At 39.2% G+C, this 17,475-nt stretch overlaps 1 protein-coding gene across 1 annotated transcript in view; it reads right to left on the reverse strand.

Annotated features, from left to right (window-relative positions):
* Positions 1–17,475, reverse strand: part of ARSB (arylsulfatase B) — a 181,840-nt gene that overhangs the window by 70,068 nt on the left and 94,297 nt on the right. The window contains exon 6 of the mRNA XM_059175315.1: positions 329–399. Within this exon, the coding sequence (XP_059031298.1) occupies positions 329–399 (71 nt within the window). The remainder of the gene's footprint in view (positions 1–328; positions 400–17,475) is intronic.

The raw sequence follows: 17,475 nt of genomic DNA on the forward strand, positions 1-17,475 counted from the left end.
CTCACGTGAGAAGATAGCAACAACAACATGACGTTCCCAGGGAGGAGGAGCCACTGAGAGCCTATGGTAAAGTTGAAGCAGGGAGATGGAATGGCGTGACGGTCATATAGCCAGTAAGTGCAGAGAGAAAAACAGCATCTACCCTCCAGGGCACCAAAGTGACAGTGAGGTCAGCAGAACTGGTATTACGCAGAACTCTTTGTCCTGAGCGCAAACTCAGGAAAAGGATCCTAGAAAAGGATGAAGTGAGGCTGGAGACACACTAGGGCATAAAATGTCTTCGGGAGCTAAAGCGATTGAATTTAGTAGCAATAAATGAGGTACTCACATGGTGAAATATCCACAAAGTTCGGGTCAATATTATGCAGCAGCTCCATTCTGGGGGATGGGCTTCCTTCGCTAGAAGAGAATTTTTTAGGAAACATTAATTTCCTCTCTTAAATTAAGACGATGACTTTTAATACTTCCTTCCCTTGTACTTATAGGAAATAACAAGCTTGCCAATGCCAATTAACAACTTTGTCATGAATTCAGAGATCTCTAAAGTCTGTAGTTGGTGCATCTTTAACTCATTATTATTTGTCTACATTATAGTAATGACTGAACATCTAATAAAATGGTCAGTGTCAAGCATATGACAATTAAATGATACTCTTAACTGCGACCCTTTGCAATACATGTTGTGGCTGTATTTATGCATGATCGTTCTTTACAAAGCGGAAATGAGAGGGGCACCTGGATGGCTCAGTCGATTAAGCATCTGCCTTCGGCTTCGGTCATGATCCCAGGTTCCTGGGATCGAGCCCCACATCGGGTTCCCTGCCCAGTGGGGAGCCTGCTACTCCTTCTTCCTCTGCCTGCCTCTCTGCCTACTTGTGCTCTCTATCTCTATGTCAAATAAATAAAACCTTTAAAAATTTTTTAAAGAAAGGGGGAAAAGAGAACTCAAGTCATTCTGTGTACACTTCACATTAACCATTCAGGGGAGATGAGGAAAGAACATCTACCAGGACAGTGGCATCAATACTACAGTCACAACCTATGTTAATGGTGAAAAGAAACTTGGGGATCACAGTCCAACCCCTTATGATATGAGGAAGGCAGACAAAGGTATTGGCCAAATATTAGATCATGTGACTCTCAAAATGGTGTTCTGAAAAAATTGGGAGCATTAGGGCACCTGGGTGGCTCAGTTGGTTAAGCGTCTGACTCTTAGTTTTGGCTCAGGTCATGATCTTGAGGTCATGGGATCCAGGCCCGCATTGGGCTCTGTGCTCAGTGTGGAGTCTCCTTCAGTTTCTCACTCCCTCTCCCTCCTGCTCATTCTCTCTCTCTCAAATAAATAAAATCTTCAAAAAAAATTGGGAACATTACCATCACCAAATGTATGTGGGGTGTACATGATGTACCCAGGACATTTTGCTAGTATAGACTCAACCTTATGTAAAAAATAATTTTAGATGTTGGGAGAGTACCAAGGACTGCTTGATAACCTAATAAAAGGTTGCAAAGTACTATTAACACTGTAGGATTTGTATACACCTGAAAAACCATTAAGGTCCCTGATGTAACCATGAGGACATGTTTTCAGGTGACCCAGTATCCACACCTCAAAATCACAGGTAGCTGTCTTCAGCAGTGGCTTGGGATTTCAAGTCCAGAAAATTTAAAAAAATCTGGGTTGTAATTGGCCATGTTATATTCACCAAGAAAAAAATTTTAAAACAAAATCTAATTTTAAAAAACCCCCAAACTTCAACTACCATCACCATTATACTACAAAATAAAGATTTTTTTTTAAGTGTGGGTGGGTGGTGCATAGAGGGAGAGGGAGAGCAAGAATCTTAAGCAGGCTCCACACCCAGCGGAGGCAGACTCAGGGCTTGGTCTCACAACCCTGAGATCATGAACTGGTCCAAAATCAAGTCAGATGCTTAACCAACTTAGCTACCCAGCACCCCCAAAATAAAGTTAATTCTAATAGTAAAAAAAGGTAAGAAGAATATGATCGCAGAAAAACATGACAGCTCTTCAAACTGAATGTATTTAACTTTTGTATGCTTTCAGATTTCCTTGCTCTTCTCTACTCCATAAAACACCCTAATTAGAGAGTGGGAGGAAATCCACAGGGATGCCCCTAGTCCTGGGGGCACAGGATGCAGCACTGTTGGGGAGGGGGCATATTTCCCAGGAATTTTCTCATTTTCTTCTTGAGGCAATTATCTGATTATGATGAAGACTGCCAACGAGTCCAATTTGACAGGAACTAGGATTTGATTCCAGAAGCTCTGAACGCAAGAAGGGATGATTAGCAAACAAAATGCTGCATGTGAGAAAATCCAAACAGGATGTTGATGATGCAGATGGGGTCTAATTTGTGGGTTTAATGCAAATAAGGTTAAGATCTGGATGATAATAACAGCGAGTAAGTCAGGAGGGGAAATCAGAATGAATGCATTCTATGAAGTTTTCACATTGTTCAGAAGAAGTTAATACTACTAATGAAATATAGGTTCAGCTAAGTAAAATTTGCAGGTTAAAATTCTAAAGTAACTTGAGGGGTGCCTGGGTGGCTCAGTGAGTTAAAGCCTCTGCCTTCAGCTCAGGTCATGACCTCAAGGTCCTGGGATTAAGGCCTGCATCGGGCTCTCTGCTTCTCCTCTCCCTCTGCCTGCCTCTCTGCCTACTTGTGATGTCTCTCTCTCTGTCAAAGAAATAAATAGTTAAAAAAAAAAAAAGAATTACTTATTTTAAAATTTATTTTAGAGAAAGACAGCAAACAGGGGGAGGGGTAAGGGACAGAAAGAATCCTGAAGTAGACTCCCCACTAAGCATGGAGCCTGACATGGGGCTTGGTTTCAGGACCCAGAGATCATGACCCAAAGTGAAACCAAGAGTTGACTGCCCAACTAACTGAGCTCCCAAATTCCCGAGGTCTCTGGTCCATTTTAAGTTAATTTTTGTGTGTGCTGTGAGGTAGGGATCCAATTTCATTCTTTTGCATTGGATATCCACTTATTCCAGTACCATTTATTGAGAAGATTATGCCTTCCCAATTGAATTATCTTGATACCTTTGTCACATATGCAGCTGATGCTAACACACAGCTCAGGGTGAGAATCGCTAATCCTGAGCCTTGTTCTGTGAAATCAACACATTTGATTATATGTTCTAAATTCTTCGTTTTCTTCTAGAGAGGAAAAGATGGGTGACTAGCTCCTAGGACACTAAGGTAATGAGTCCATGTATAATTACAATGGCTTCCCCTTGAAAGGAAGTCCTAGTTCCTCAGAAAGTATCGTAAGAGAACCATTGATAACTTCCTACAATCAGTCCCTTTAACTTGCCTCTGTATAGGGATATAAGTACTTTGAACATATCTCTTTTTGTATATGATACAATTTCTTCCTGCACTGAAGTGAGATGGGGAAAAAAAACCCACTTTGCCTGTTTGTGACAGTTTTCAACAACATCAACTGTGTGATCATAATCTTACAAATAAACAGTGGCTTCATCAAACTCATAAATGCTTATGGGACTCATTATTGCTCTATTATACCAGGTATTAGCTTCTATCTTCTATACATACCTATGCATTTATAGGTAATGCTACCAATACTGCAGCATTTCATGATTATTTGTATATTATACTGTTCCCAAGTCATATTTCCATATAACAAAAGTACTAGAAAGTGGACACTGAGCTCTTTTGGTAATTTATGGTCCTCCTCCCAACCAGTTCTAAAGGCCTCACTCTCTCACATGCAGTCCTGCACTGTCTTTAATGGCACAGGCTTTCAGGGTCTGCATCTCAAGTCCACAAGGTTACATAAACTAGAGCCTTTCTTCTTCACCAGCAGAATGTGGATAAAAGTATCCGATTCTCCAGAATTGTTAGGAGAATTAAATGAGGCAGTGTACATAAAGCACACCGACATAAAGTTTGGTATAGAGTATGTGCTGAATAAGCCGACAGCTTAAAAACAAGAACAACTTTTATTGTAAAATGTGGATCCTCATTCTACAGACATGGAAATAACATAACCACAATTACAAGACTATAACCCGAGACACAGATACAAGAATAATATGTAGAGGGGCTCCTGGGTGGCTCAGTGGGTTAAAGCCTCTGCCTTCGGCTCAGGTCATGATCCCAGGGTCCTGGGATCGAGCCCCGAGTTGGGCTCTCTGCTCAGTGGGGAGCCTGCTTCCCTTCCTCTCTCTCTGCCTGCCTCTCTGCCTACTTGTGATCTCTCTGTCAAATAAATAAATAAAATATTTTTTTAAAAAAGAATAATATGTAGATACAAGGAGACATTAATATTCCCATCCATTCTTCTTGCTGGCAATAATTCCCCTCATGAAATATACTGGTGTAGTTATAACTTTAATTTCTTTTGTTTTTTTAATGCACTGCTATGTTTATTGCAAAGTTAATTACAATAGCTGAATTATGGAAGCAATCCAACGTCCATCAATAAATGAATTGATAAGGAAGACAATTTATCTATATCTATATACACACACACATATTTCAGTCAATGAAATATTAGTCATAAAAATGAATAAAAGCTCACTTTTTAGAATATGGATGAATTCAGAGAGCATAATGCTAAGTGAAGCAAACCAGTCAGAGAAAGACATAACATATGCTTTTTAAAAAATTAATTTATTTATTTTCAGAAAAAACAGTATTCATTTTTTTTTCACCACACCCAGTGCTCCATGCAATCCGTGTCCTCTATAATACCCACCACCTGGTACCCCAATCTCCCACCCCCCCGTCACTTCAAACCCCTCAGATTGTTTTTCAGAGTCCCTACTCTCTCATGATTCACCTCTCCTTCCAATTTACCCCAACTCCCTTCTCCTCTCCAACTCCCCATGTCCTCCATGCTATTTGTTATGCCATTGCACTCCTGGGTATTTACCCCAAAGATAACTTTAATTTCTAAGACATGTTACAATATTCCCTCCCATGTGAGAGTCTCATTTTAGAAATGTGTGTCAAATATAGCTAAGTCACACAGTCTACTCACCATGAACTGCATATAAAAAAGATACAGCATCATCTGTTATCCAGGGATTTTCCCCTATTTTTCAGATGTGGTATAGTTTGCTGTACAAGTAACACTATCTTTGTTAGACTGTGGATTCCATTTGTGGCATTTAAATCTCTGAATGATGACGGATGATGTTCATGGGAAATGATTTTCCAACAATGATACAAGTTAATGCAATGACCTCGTTTTATTACCACAAGGTAGCATGGGTTTTTACTATGGCAAATGTTCAGGCTCCAGAGTGATAGGAACAAAGCAGTGTGCTCTAATTAGTTTCTTTCTTCTCTTTCTTTCTTTTTTTAAAATCTTATTTATTTATTTTGCAGAGAGAGAGAGACAGCAAGAGAGGGAATACAAGCAGGGGGAGTGGGGGAGGGAGAAGCAGGCTTCCGGCCTAGCAGGGAGCCAGATGTGGGGCTCGATCCCAGGACCCTGGGATCATGACCTGAGCCGAAGGCAGATGCTTAACAACTGGGCTACAGAGGCGCCCCTCCAATAAGCTTCTGAAGGTAGGCAACTGTGGGACTGTTCAAGGATCCTTATTGCACGATGCTCACTAGACACCCAGCTTAAATGAATGACAACGGCAAGGAGTAGGCAAATAAATACGTAAAGAAAAAGAACTGCAACATGTTGTTCACATTGACCACTAAGGACAGAAAGCCATCTCTAAACCGGTGAAATGGGCAGGTTTCATCCATGCCCATAACAACTACACTGGAGTGATCTGGGGGTTTCCTTGTTTTGGCCAGGTATTAATGAGCATTGATTATGTGCCACGTATCATTTTAAATGCTTTGCCCATATTATCATATTGAATCCTTGACACTGCGACACAGGTATAACATAGGCACAGACCAGTTAAGTGACTTACAGGATCATGTGGTTGAACAGGGGATGGAACTGGCTTTGAAACTCGGGCAGAGTTTCAGACTGACTCCTGAATTCCTCACTTCTAGCCACTATTTAAATTTGTCTTCTTAGCAAGATGCAGACATGGCCTCAGTTTCTCCTTGAATGTCCTACATTTCCATTCATTCAGCTTATCTTTAAGACTCCATTACCAAATATCTCTAGTAACTTCAAATGCCTCTATTAACAAGAGACAGAATCCTTTTCTCCATCTTCTGTTACAAACGTGTATAAAATGGTATACAGTTAAATATCTTTTTATAAAATATTTTACTTATTTATTCATCAGAGAGAGAGAGTGAGTGAGCACAAGCAGGGGGAGAAGCAGGCTTCCCATCAAGCAGGGAGCCCAGTGTGGGGCTCAAACCCAGGACACCGGGATCTTGACCAGAGTCGAAGGCAGATGTTTAACCCACTGAGCCAGGCATCCCCAAGTTAATTATCTTTGATGACATTTTAGTATTCAATATTAATTGACCTCAAATTTCATATTCTTTGGATTAGCTTTAAAAATAATAGGGCAAGAAGACACTGATCAGTAACTAGTTTCCAATATGTTATAAATATTTTCTCAAAGTCTACAGTTTCAGACACTGAGATCACAGCCCTGTCCATTTATAAATAGAGTTTCCAGTTTTTGACTTTCATTTTCCAACTAGTTGAAGGGTGGGGCAATAAAATATTTCCCATAAATAAATGAAATGCTTTTATATCCCATATTCATTTTACCATGAGCTGCTGGCCATCTGTCATAAAAGACACACCCTAAAAAGCAGTATCAAATTTTCAGAAACAGAAATAGCCATGATGATATTTTCTGAGAAGAAATTTTGAAAAAAAAAAAAAAGTTACTGATTAAAAAATTCACAATATGGTGAGTGCTGTGAAGTGTGTAAGCCTGACAATGCACAGACCTGTACCCCAGGGCAAATAAAATAATTTTTAAAAAATTCAAGACACACCCAGAGTAATGTCCATCCTGTCTTCTCTTCATGAGCAATGTCATCATTGTTACTATCTTCATCTCAAGCTACTGAGTCATGACTGTGTTCAAGGCACTGTGCTGGGTGTTTTATACATACTCTTCACTAAACCCTCACCTAAGTGCCTATGAGTTAGGTCGTTACATTTTACACAGGAAGGAACTAACAGATGCAACTGTTAAGTAACTTGCCCAAGGTCACACAAATAATAAATGGGGAGGATAAGATTTGAATCACATCTAACCACAGAGTTCACTTTTTTTAGCCATTATACAATTGATCCTCCAACAATGTAAGGGTTAGGGGCGCTGACCCCCTGGGCAGTCAAAAATCCATGTACAAGTTTTGACTCCCCCCAAAACTAACTATTAGTAGCTTACTACTGATCAGAACCCTTACCGATAACATAAACAGTGGATTAACATATATTTTTAATGTTATGTGTATTATATACTGTGTTCCTACAATCATGTAAACTAGAAAAAAAGAAATGCTATTATGAAAATCGTAAGGAAGGGCGCCTGGATGCCTCAGTGGGTTAAGCCTCTGCTTTTGGCTCAGGTCATGATCTCAGGGTCTTGGGATCGAGCCCCCATCTGGCTCTCTGCTCGGCGGGGAGCCTGCTTTCCCCCTCCCCCCGCCTGCCTCTCTGTGATCTCTCTGCCTCTCTGTGATCTCTCTCTCTGTCAAATAAATAAGTAAAATCTTAAAAAAAAAAAAAAAAGAAAACCATAAGGAAATACATTTACTGTACTATACTGTATGTGTATTAAAAAATCCATGTATAAGTGGACGCAGACAGTTTCAAACCTGTGTTGTTCAAGGGTCAGTGTACCAGTGAAATTCCTGGTGGGGCTTCTTATCCTTGTTATGTGGGTCCAGGTGATACAAGGTTTCTGTAAATCTCATGCTCCTTGAAAAGCCATTTTAACATGCAAACATAACCATGAATAAAGAGTTTAGGCATGGAAATTATAAGATTTTGACTAAATTTGGTGAGGAAATATATAACTTAAATTCATTTGACATAGAGTTATATATGGAGAGATTATTTTCATGGATATTTTTATTAAGAAATCTTATTAAATTTTTAAAGTAGGCTACTAAAGAAATAAGTAGTATTAAGAATAACTGAATCACTCCCTTAAGTATAGTCTTTTCCTATTCATTACTGAAAAATAATTAGTAGGACTTCTGGGTTAGTATCAGGGCAAACTAGCAAGGCCTAATATGCCTTTCTTCCAATTTCTATGTTAATACCCATGAAGAATTACAAAAAGATGAAAACTGGCAAGAGCGCCGGAAACTAAAGAGAAGACCAGATGCCAAAGTCTCCAGGGGATTTTCACTAATGCCAGTGTTGAAGAGATTAACAACACATTCTTGGATTCTACCATAAGAATCAAAACCTGATCCCAAAGAAAACAGAAAAAAGACAGATTCGCTTTGTCTACTTCTAGCTATGGGACTCCGAGGTTGCCCTAAAGAAAAAAGGGTCAATGATCTCCTAAGAGCTGTCTTCAGAACTAGCCCATCAGGTTTTTCTTCCTTCACTCCCAACTACATCCCCCTCTATGTCCACCCAGGCAGCAAACACTAGACTACACAAGAGGAAACAGAAGAAACGAGGCATAACATGTAGTATCCTTGCCTGAGAGGCCACCTAACCAAAAAACCAAAAAACAACAACAAAAAAAAACAAAACCCAAATCTGAACCAACCCTTAGAGCGCTACATATTGTGGACTTAGGGTAGAAGCTCTCTCTCTCTCTCTCTCTCTTTTTTTTAAAGACATTTATTTGAGAGAGACTGAGAGCGCACACGCACAAGCGGTAGAGAAGGGGCAGAGGCAGAGGGAGAGGCAGACTCCCGCTGAGCAGGAAGCCCGATGCGGGACTCAATCCCAGGACCCCCAAGACCATGACCTGAGCTAAAGGCAGACACTTCACTGACTGAGCCACCCAGGTGCCCCAGTGTAGAAGCTGTTTTATAAAAAAGGTTGGTAAAGTAGAGAATAAAAAAAAAAAATACACCATTCCTTAAATATTTTGCTTTGACTTAAAAACACATACCTATTCAGATGGCAGTCTTTGAATGCAGGGCTACTGGTTAGAATACTCTACCATCCTTATTTCGTCAACCATACTTACAATGCTTCTTTATAGTTCCTACGGCTTTTTAAAAAAAAAACTTTTTATTTAAATTCAATTTAGCTAATATACACTCTATTATTAGTTTCAGGGATAGAATGTAGTGATTCATCAGTTGCATGTAACACCCTAGTGCTGTTTTTCTTAAACTGGAGAAGAGCCTAAGAACATGTGACTTTCCAGATTTCCACAAAAAAAATGGTGGCCATCTAAATTTTAATCTCTCTACATATTCTCTTTAGAAACCATATGGAAAAGGAAGGGTGACTCAATCAGTTAAGTGTCTGCCTTTGGCTCAGGTCATGATCCGAAGGTCCTGGGATCAAGCCCCACATCAGGCTTCTTGTTCAGTGAGGAGCCTGCTTATCTCTCTCTCTCCCTCTCTCTCTCTCTCTTGCCTAAGCCTACAACATAAGTGGGAGACAGAACATGTTTAAACCCTGAGAGGTTGTGAGGAAATAATCATCTGAGACCTGAAGAGTCAGTGCGAGTGTCAACCAGGGCAGAGTCAGGTTGGCGTCATTCAAAAGAGGATGAGGGGGCACAAGAGGGGAAGGACTCAGACTGCACCTAGTAAATTAAACCCCAGGGATAGAGGATTGAGATACAGGTCGACACCAAGTGGATCAGAGGACTGGCCCCCGGGGAGTCCAAGGGGAGGGCTTGGACAGTGCGCAGGACAAGAGTGATGGTCTCAGGCGGTAGCAATCTTACAGGAGCAGTTGAAGAAGAAGTGTCTTGCGGAAAGTGAATGGTAAAGGGGAAAAAGGAAAAGGCAAAGATCAGGGTCCTACTGACACAACCTAGTATCACAGAATCACAAGGAGGGAGACCAGAAAGGGGCAACGTTTATTTTAAAAAGTGCACTTTGCTATAGCAGTAGAAGAAGGAGTTCTTGAACTAAGAACTAAATTATACTCTCAAAAGCCCACCCCCTTAGAATGCCTGCTATTACAGGTCCAGGAAAAGCTGACATATGAAAACGTGAACAGCAAAAGCATCTAAATAAAGTTACCATAGGAGTTTAAAAAAGAGGAGATGAGAATTCAAAACTTTTGGCAAATGAAAACATTGCCCCCATTATGTCAAAAAGAAAGAAAGAAGAATAAAAAGCACCACAATGCAGAAGAAAACTGTTACATGTTATTTCAACATGAATTAAACACAGTTAAATCAGCAACTACCAATATAAAAAAAAAAATGAGTCAACAAATTTTAAACTCTGACACTGAACTAAGAAACTAAAAGAAAAGACAAAAATCTCAGAAAGGAAGGGATAGTATGTATATATATCCCAGTATGTATAACTGAAAGTATATGAGGCATATAGAGAATAAAAATGAAAAGAGAGAAGATAATTCAGAATAAAGAAAAAGGATCAGAGAGAAACAGAAATAAAAGACATGTAAATAAGATTTAGTAATATTTATAATTGCAGTCCCTGAGAAAGAAACACAACAGTGAAATATAGTATTTAAAACTATAGTTCAAAAGTCTCTGAAATAAAAGATCTGAATTAACAGATTGAAAGAATTCACTGTATATCTAAGAATTTACAGGGTTCCCTTCGAGACAGAGCTAGTAAAAGTCTTAGGCTTTAAATCATAATAATAATAAAAATCTTCTGAGCCTTCAGGCAAAAAGACGAAGTCACTTGAAAAAAATCAAATCAAATCATGTTGACATTAAATGTATCAACAGCATCATAAAAAGCAAATAAAAGTGGGGTAATATTTTTAAGAAATTCAAGGAAAGAAAGTCTGAGACAAGGATTTTATATCAGTTGAACTGTTTTCAATTATGTTGTAGAAAATGCTTTAATAAATAGTTAAGAATTCAAAGAATCCTGAGAAATCTATTAAAGAATTAATTCTTCCAACTAAGAGATAATTGAGAACATTTTAGAAATTCAGAAGTGGTTAGCATGGAATATATTTATGTAGATCTAAGAACAAAACAAAATTGTGAATAAGGACAGAAGAACAGTATTCTATATATTGTATGTTCTGACCAGGTAGAAATCATACAACTAAGAATAAGACTGGAAGAGACACACAAAAGCACTGAGTTAAATACACTACTTAATTTCCTTATCGGTAATAGGTAGGAGTCAAAGATGTCATTGGAAGCTCACAAACCAAATAGCATAACCTAAGTAAAAAAGGAGGGCTAAGGGGCGCCTGGGTGGCTCAGTGGGTTAAAGCCTCTTCCTTTGGCTCAGGTCATGGTCCCAGGGTCCTGGGATTGAGCCCAGCATCGGGCTCTCTGCTCGGCGGGGAGCCTGCTTCCTCCTCTCTCTCTGCCCGCCTCTCTGCCTGCTTGTGATCTCTGTCAAATAAATAAATAAAAATCTTAAAAAAAAAAAAAAGGGCTAAGAGAATTATATATAGATCCTCTAATAAAACCACTTTAAATTGAAAATATAATACAGTGAAAATTCATTTAATACACCCAACCTATGGAACACCATAGCCTAGCCCATCTCAAATGTGCTCAGAACACTCATATTAGCCTCAGATGAGGGCAGATCATCTAACACAAGCCTATCTTATAATAAAGTGTTAAATATCTCATATAATTTAATAAATACTGTACTGCAGGTGAAAAATAGAATAGGTGTCAACATATTGGTTGTTAACCCTCATGACCACAGGGCGGCCTAGGAGCTGGGGCTTGCTAGGAGCTCTCTTGCAGCATCACAAGAGAGATCACACCGCATATTACTACACTGGGAAAAGAGCAAAAGCCAGACTTTGATGTATGGTTTCTACTGAATGTGTATCACTTTTGCACCCTCATAAAGTCAAAATCATAAATCAGGGACAATGTGTAAAAATATTAGGATAGGGCGCCTGGGTGGCTCAGTGGGTTAAACCTCTGCCTTCGACTCAGGTCATGATCTTGGGGTCCTGGAATCGAGCTCCGCATCGGGCTCTCTGCTCAGCGGGGAGCTTGCTTCCCCCTCTCTCTGCCCATCTCTCTGCCTACTTGTGATCGCTCTTTCTCTGTGTCAAATATATAAATAAAATCTTTAAAAAAAAGATAATTAGGATAAAGGGGAACACTAGAAGAGCACACAAATCATTCTAAATATTAAAAGAACTAAAAAATCAAAGGTCAAAGATAAGAATAAGTATAGCATAAAATGATACAACAAAGGTAGGGATAAAAATACCAGTCACCAAGAAAAGCCCAACAGTATACCTAACAAGTATAGAAACGCATTCTTTTCAAGTTCAGGGGCAGGGACAACAACAAAGATCATATGTAGAGCCAAGGTCAAATTCAAAAGCACTCAATAATATAAAGTATGTCCTCCGACCACACAGAACGGAACTAAAAATCAATAACTACAGAAAACCCAATGTATTTATAAATTAACACACTTCTAAACACTTAGGTCAGAGAAGAAATCATTTGTACCATCCCCACTGTTATATCTACCACTAATTTTGACATAAATTCTACCTTGTCAGATACCAAGATTAGAATCTCAGTTTTCTTTTTGTTTGCAGGCAAACTCTTATTGTAATGGTGCTTACCAGAAGACAATAAAGCAACTGAACAGAATCTTGAGGAGAAGAGATTTGGCAAGAATTGTCAGATTATTATTTATGTTTGAAGGTAATCGATATTTCATATGGAAAGATTAAAAAAAAAAAACAAACCCTTAAGCCTGGGTGGCTCAGGCAGCTAAGCATCTGACTCTTGGTTTCGGCTCAGGTCACGATCTCAGGGCCCTGAGATTGAGTCCCACTTCAGGCTCTGGGCTTAGCCCGTGGGCTGCCTGTCCCTCTCCCTCTGCTTCTCCCCAGGACCCTCACTCTCTCTCAAATAAATATAATCTTAAAAACAAAACAAAACACCCTCATCATTTATGTACTTCTACTGAAAATTGCTTTAAAATATAAAGCAGCCAACCAAAAGATTTATTAAAATTAAGAACTGGAGGACGGCAAAGCTACATAATAAAAGGAGTGTTGGTAACATTAAAGACAATTAAGCATACAGATCAACATACGTAACTTCTCTACGTGTGATTACGAAGTTGAATACAGAAGAAAAAACTTTTTGAAAAGAAGAGTTAAAAGATTTATAATAGTCTGTTTCAGAAAGCTGGGTCTAAGATCCCAGATTAAATTAACAAGCACTTGAAAGTGGAAAATAAGCTGAAAAATATTGATCAAGAAAGTAAAGACACAATAAAATTTTTTTTGAGTGTTTCTGCCTCCAGCTAAGATGGACTAGCATGCAGGGTGGACATAACCTCCTACCTAAAACAACCTAAAGAAAAACAGACAGAATGTATGGAATAACAGTTTTCAAAACAGGGACTCTCAGGCAAAGGACAGCGATCTCTAAGGGGTAGGAAAAAAAGGAGGTGAATCTTACCATTAAACCCAGCTTAAAGTCACCTTGAGAGAGTTTTCAGACCCTGGAGCAGAGAATGGGAATTGAGGCATCGCCCAGTGGACTGCCTGAGTTCAGGAGGCAGAGCTGAGGGTCCAGAGAGACCAAGGGATCTCAAATTCATAGGATGGAGTACCAAAGAGAAAGCTGCCCAGAAAGAAATTCTCAGGGGGGCCCTTAAAGTATTTAGCTAAGCACTGATCAGATATAGTTGAGGGAACTACCTCAAACTGAGGAAAGAACCATGTGAAAAGATGAAAGGGAACAGTGCCCAGTGTTCATACAGACTTGGGACCAGCACGTGCTCCCTACAGCCAGATTCGCAGGACACTGGGTAGATTATTGGGGAGGTTCTGACTCAGTAGTGGAGAAAAAATAGCCCTAGACTGAGCACAGGTCTGGACCTGTCTAATAAATTACAATGCAACAACCAGAAGAATCAAACTACGTTTCTAAGTAACTACATCTCAGAACAAAGCAAGATTTATAACAATACATAAATATCTAGCACCTAACAAGGTCAAATACACAAAGTCTATGTGCATCAAATCAAAGATTAAAAGTCGTGGAAGCATGACCCATAGTAGAGAGAATAATCATTCCGTCATAATCAACCCAGAACTGACATGGATGCTGGAATTAGCAGGAATCATTGAAAGTTATTTTAGGGGCGCCTCAAGGGCTCAGTTGGTTAAGCGTCTGCCTTCAGCTCAGGACATGATCCTGGGGTCCTGGAATCGAGCCCCCTGCCAGGTTCACTACTCAGTTTGGAGCCTGCTTCTCCCTTTCCCTCCCTCTGCCCCTCCCCACACACGCCCCACCACATCACTCATGCTCATGCTCTCGCTCTCTCTCATGTGCTCTCTCTCAAGTGAATAAATAAGAAAATCTTTAACAATGACAAAAAAGTTATTTCGGCTATATTCTGTATGTTCATAAAGTTACCTAGAGACATGGAGGATATAAAAAAGACCCAAATGAACCTCTAGAAATGAAAACCTACAAAGGGTGAGATGAAAAATAGACTGAAGAGAATTAATGGAAGATTAGGGATTGAGGAAAAAAAATTGCAGGCACAGCAATAGAATCTATCCAACATGAAATACAGAGGAAAAAATAATGTTTAAAAAAAAAAAATGAAGGGGTGCCTGGGTGGCTCAGTGGGTTGAAGCCTCTGCCTTCGGCTCAGGTCATGATCTCAGGGTCCTGGGATCGAGCCCCGCATCAGGCTCTCTGCTCAGCTCTCATGCCTCCCCGCTCTCTCTGTCTGCCTCTCTGCCTACTTGTGATCTCTGTCTGTAAATAAATAAATAAAATCTTTCAAAAAAAAAAAAAAAAAGGCTGCTATCTCCATTCTTCCCAAATTTAATTTTCCAGGTTTAATCTCATTCAACCTAGTATATAAAAAGCTTTTTTTTTTAATTTAACAAAATAATTCTAGAGCCCAGAAAGAAATTTAAAAAGTGGGACTAATCAAGAAAATTTTGTAAAGAAAACAGAATGGAGACGTGGATAACTATTTCTACCAGGTATTTAAACATACTCTAAAATGTATATTATAACAGATTACACATTACAACAGTGAAGTGTTAACATGAGAACAGCGAAGTCAGCAGACTAAACCAAAGAGCACCAAGACAGAAGACAGGAGTGATAAGAACTTAAAATACAATTAAAGTGGTACTACAAGTCAGTGAAAACAGAAACATTCAATACTACTACTACTACTACTACTACTACTACTACTAGTACTACTGATGTCAATATTATTCAATAATTTTTCAGTAATCAGTCTGGGTTGTTTTGGTAATACTTGAAATGAAGTATCATCTTAGTTCAGAGGTTGTTGACCTTTGGCTCATTGACCATTATGTTTCACTGGCCTTCATGGTATTTTCCCTTCAGTTTTCCTCTTGAAATTGAAACCATCGTGGGTTGTTATTGTTGTTAGCTTTTATGTATTTATTTGAGAGAGAGTGTGGGCACAGGGGCAGACAGGGAGGTAAAGGGAGAAGCAGGCTCCCCACTAAGCAGGGAGACCAATGCAGGGCTGGATCCCAGGACCCTGAGATCATGACCTGAGCCAAAAGCAGATGCTTAACCAAATGAGCTACCCAGGTGCCCCAAGTTTTAAGTTTTTAAGTTATTAAGTTTTTAAAATATTTTATATCATCAGATAATATTTGCTTGTCACTATTGTCATGTTATAACATCATGAAGAGTTTCCCATTAATAAGAAAGAAAAAAGGTACCTACCATTATGATTAGGGGGTTCTGTTTTTGTTTACATAAGTATAATAAAGTATAAAATAAGTTTTAAAAAAGCAAGAGAAAAAACACTGTGAGATATTGATCATTTGAAATGTCTTAATACAACCTATAGGCTGCTTACCACATTGAAAGGCAGAAAAAACTGTATAGAACTAGAAAGAACCTGGAGAAGCTGTGTCTTTACAGATGAAAACATGCACTGTGGTTTGAAACAGAAGAAAAACTGAAGCAGTTGAAGGAGCTACTGTTGCAAACAATGTCACTCTCTCCAGAACAGCCAGTTCTTCTAAAATTTTAATATTTGGAAGCAGGTCTAAGAGGAACTGATAACGATACCACTAGCGAAACCTCTGATGCTCACGGCACAGCCAACTCTTATCAGTGGGATTCCTGTTTCAGGAGATCCTTTTGAAATTTTCAAAAATTAGCACTATCTTGAAACTGGCATTCCAAGTAAATACCTGACCGGAAGAAAGTTCCAGAACCCTGGGCACAGATCAAGTGTCTCTGACATTTGGCTGTCCATTTGTTTTCGATGTTTTGGGGAAAGAGGCTCTAGATGTCAATGTGACTGGATGCTTTCTCTGTCAGCAGTCATGGGCGCCAAAGGTTGCACCACTCAGAACGAATGATGGCCTGCCTAATGCTGGGAGAAGCATCAACTTCAAGGCCAGAGGGGGTGAGTCATTTTTCAGAGTCTTTCATCAGGAAAGAGGAACTGAAGGAGAATAGTTCTTCACTTACTGAATAGAAATGTGCTGGATTCCCAGAGTAAAGTCTTAAAATACTTAATTAAACTATGGGCAGCCATTTTACTTTTTTTTCAAACAGAAAAGGAAAGCCCACTCTCTCATGGTTTAGCATAGTTGGACAATATTTTTGGCCATATCTCTTGGCTAAAGCCCTGTAGTCTGTATTACATATGCTGCTCAAGAATGGGGAGTTCCTGTTCTATAAGAGATGGGTCGCTGGGAGTTCACTATCCTTCTAACACTGAAGAGAAACTTTCTCCAATCTGGAGTCAAGGATGCCCAAACTTTTTCCAATTTCTTTGCAGGCAGAAGCAAACACGTGCCAAACTTTTAAAGGTTACTCATAATCAATATAATCTTAAGACTGAAATGTGGATATAACATCCAAAATTTGGTGATGTGGACAAACATCAAAGACTTAGACTTTGCCAAAGATAACAGCCTCAGTGAGCCAGGAACAGAAGAAGTAATTCCAACTGAATGCAACTATTTCTCAACTTAAGCCTACCCTTATTTGGCAAAGTGAACTAAAAAGTTTTGACTCCATTTGCTATGGTATACTTTTGCAAGCCAGGATTTTACAACACTTTTGCCACCAAAACAAAACAAAGCCAAAATCAAAACTGGATGTCAAGTATGACTCATATGTTATCATATAAAAACCACTCAAACCTTTCTCCTGCTTCTTTAAGTGAAACTGCAACAGCTTTCACAGTGCAATTAGTGATTAGCTGAAATTGAAGTTCAAGTTTGGCTTTGCTTGGAAATTTTTGTTCTATTTCCTTCTTATCATAAAGTAGGTATTAATCTTTGCATTAAAAATTAATGAGAGAGGGGTGTCTGGCTGGCTCAGTCCAAACAGCATCCAAGTCTTGATCCTGGGGTTTTGAGTTTGAGCCCCATACTGGGTATAGAGATTACTTAAAAAAAAAAA

The sequence above is a fragment of the Mustela lutreola genome, chromosome 5 (genome assembly GCF_030435805.1).
Source record: "Mustela lutreola isolate mMusLut2 chromosome 5, mMusLut2.pri, whole genome shotgun sequence".
NCBI classification, from domain to species: Eukaryota; Metazoa; Chordata; class Mammalia; order Carnivora; family Mustelidae; genus Mustela; species Mustela lutreola.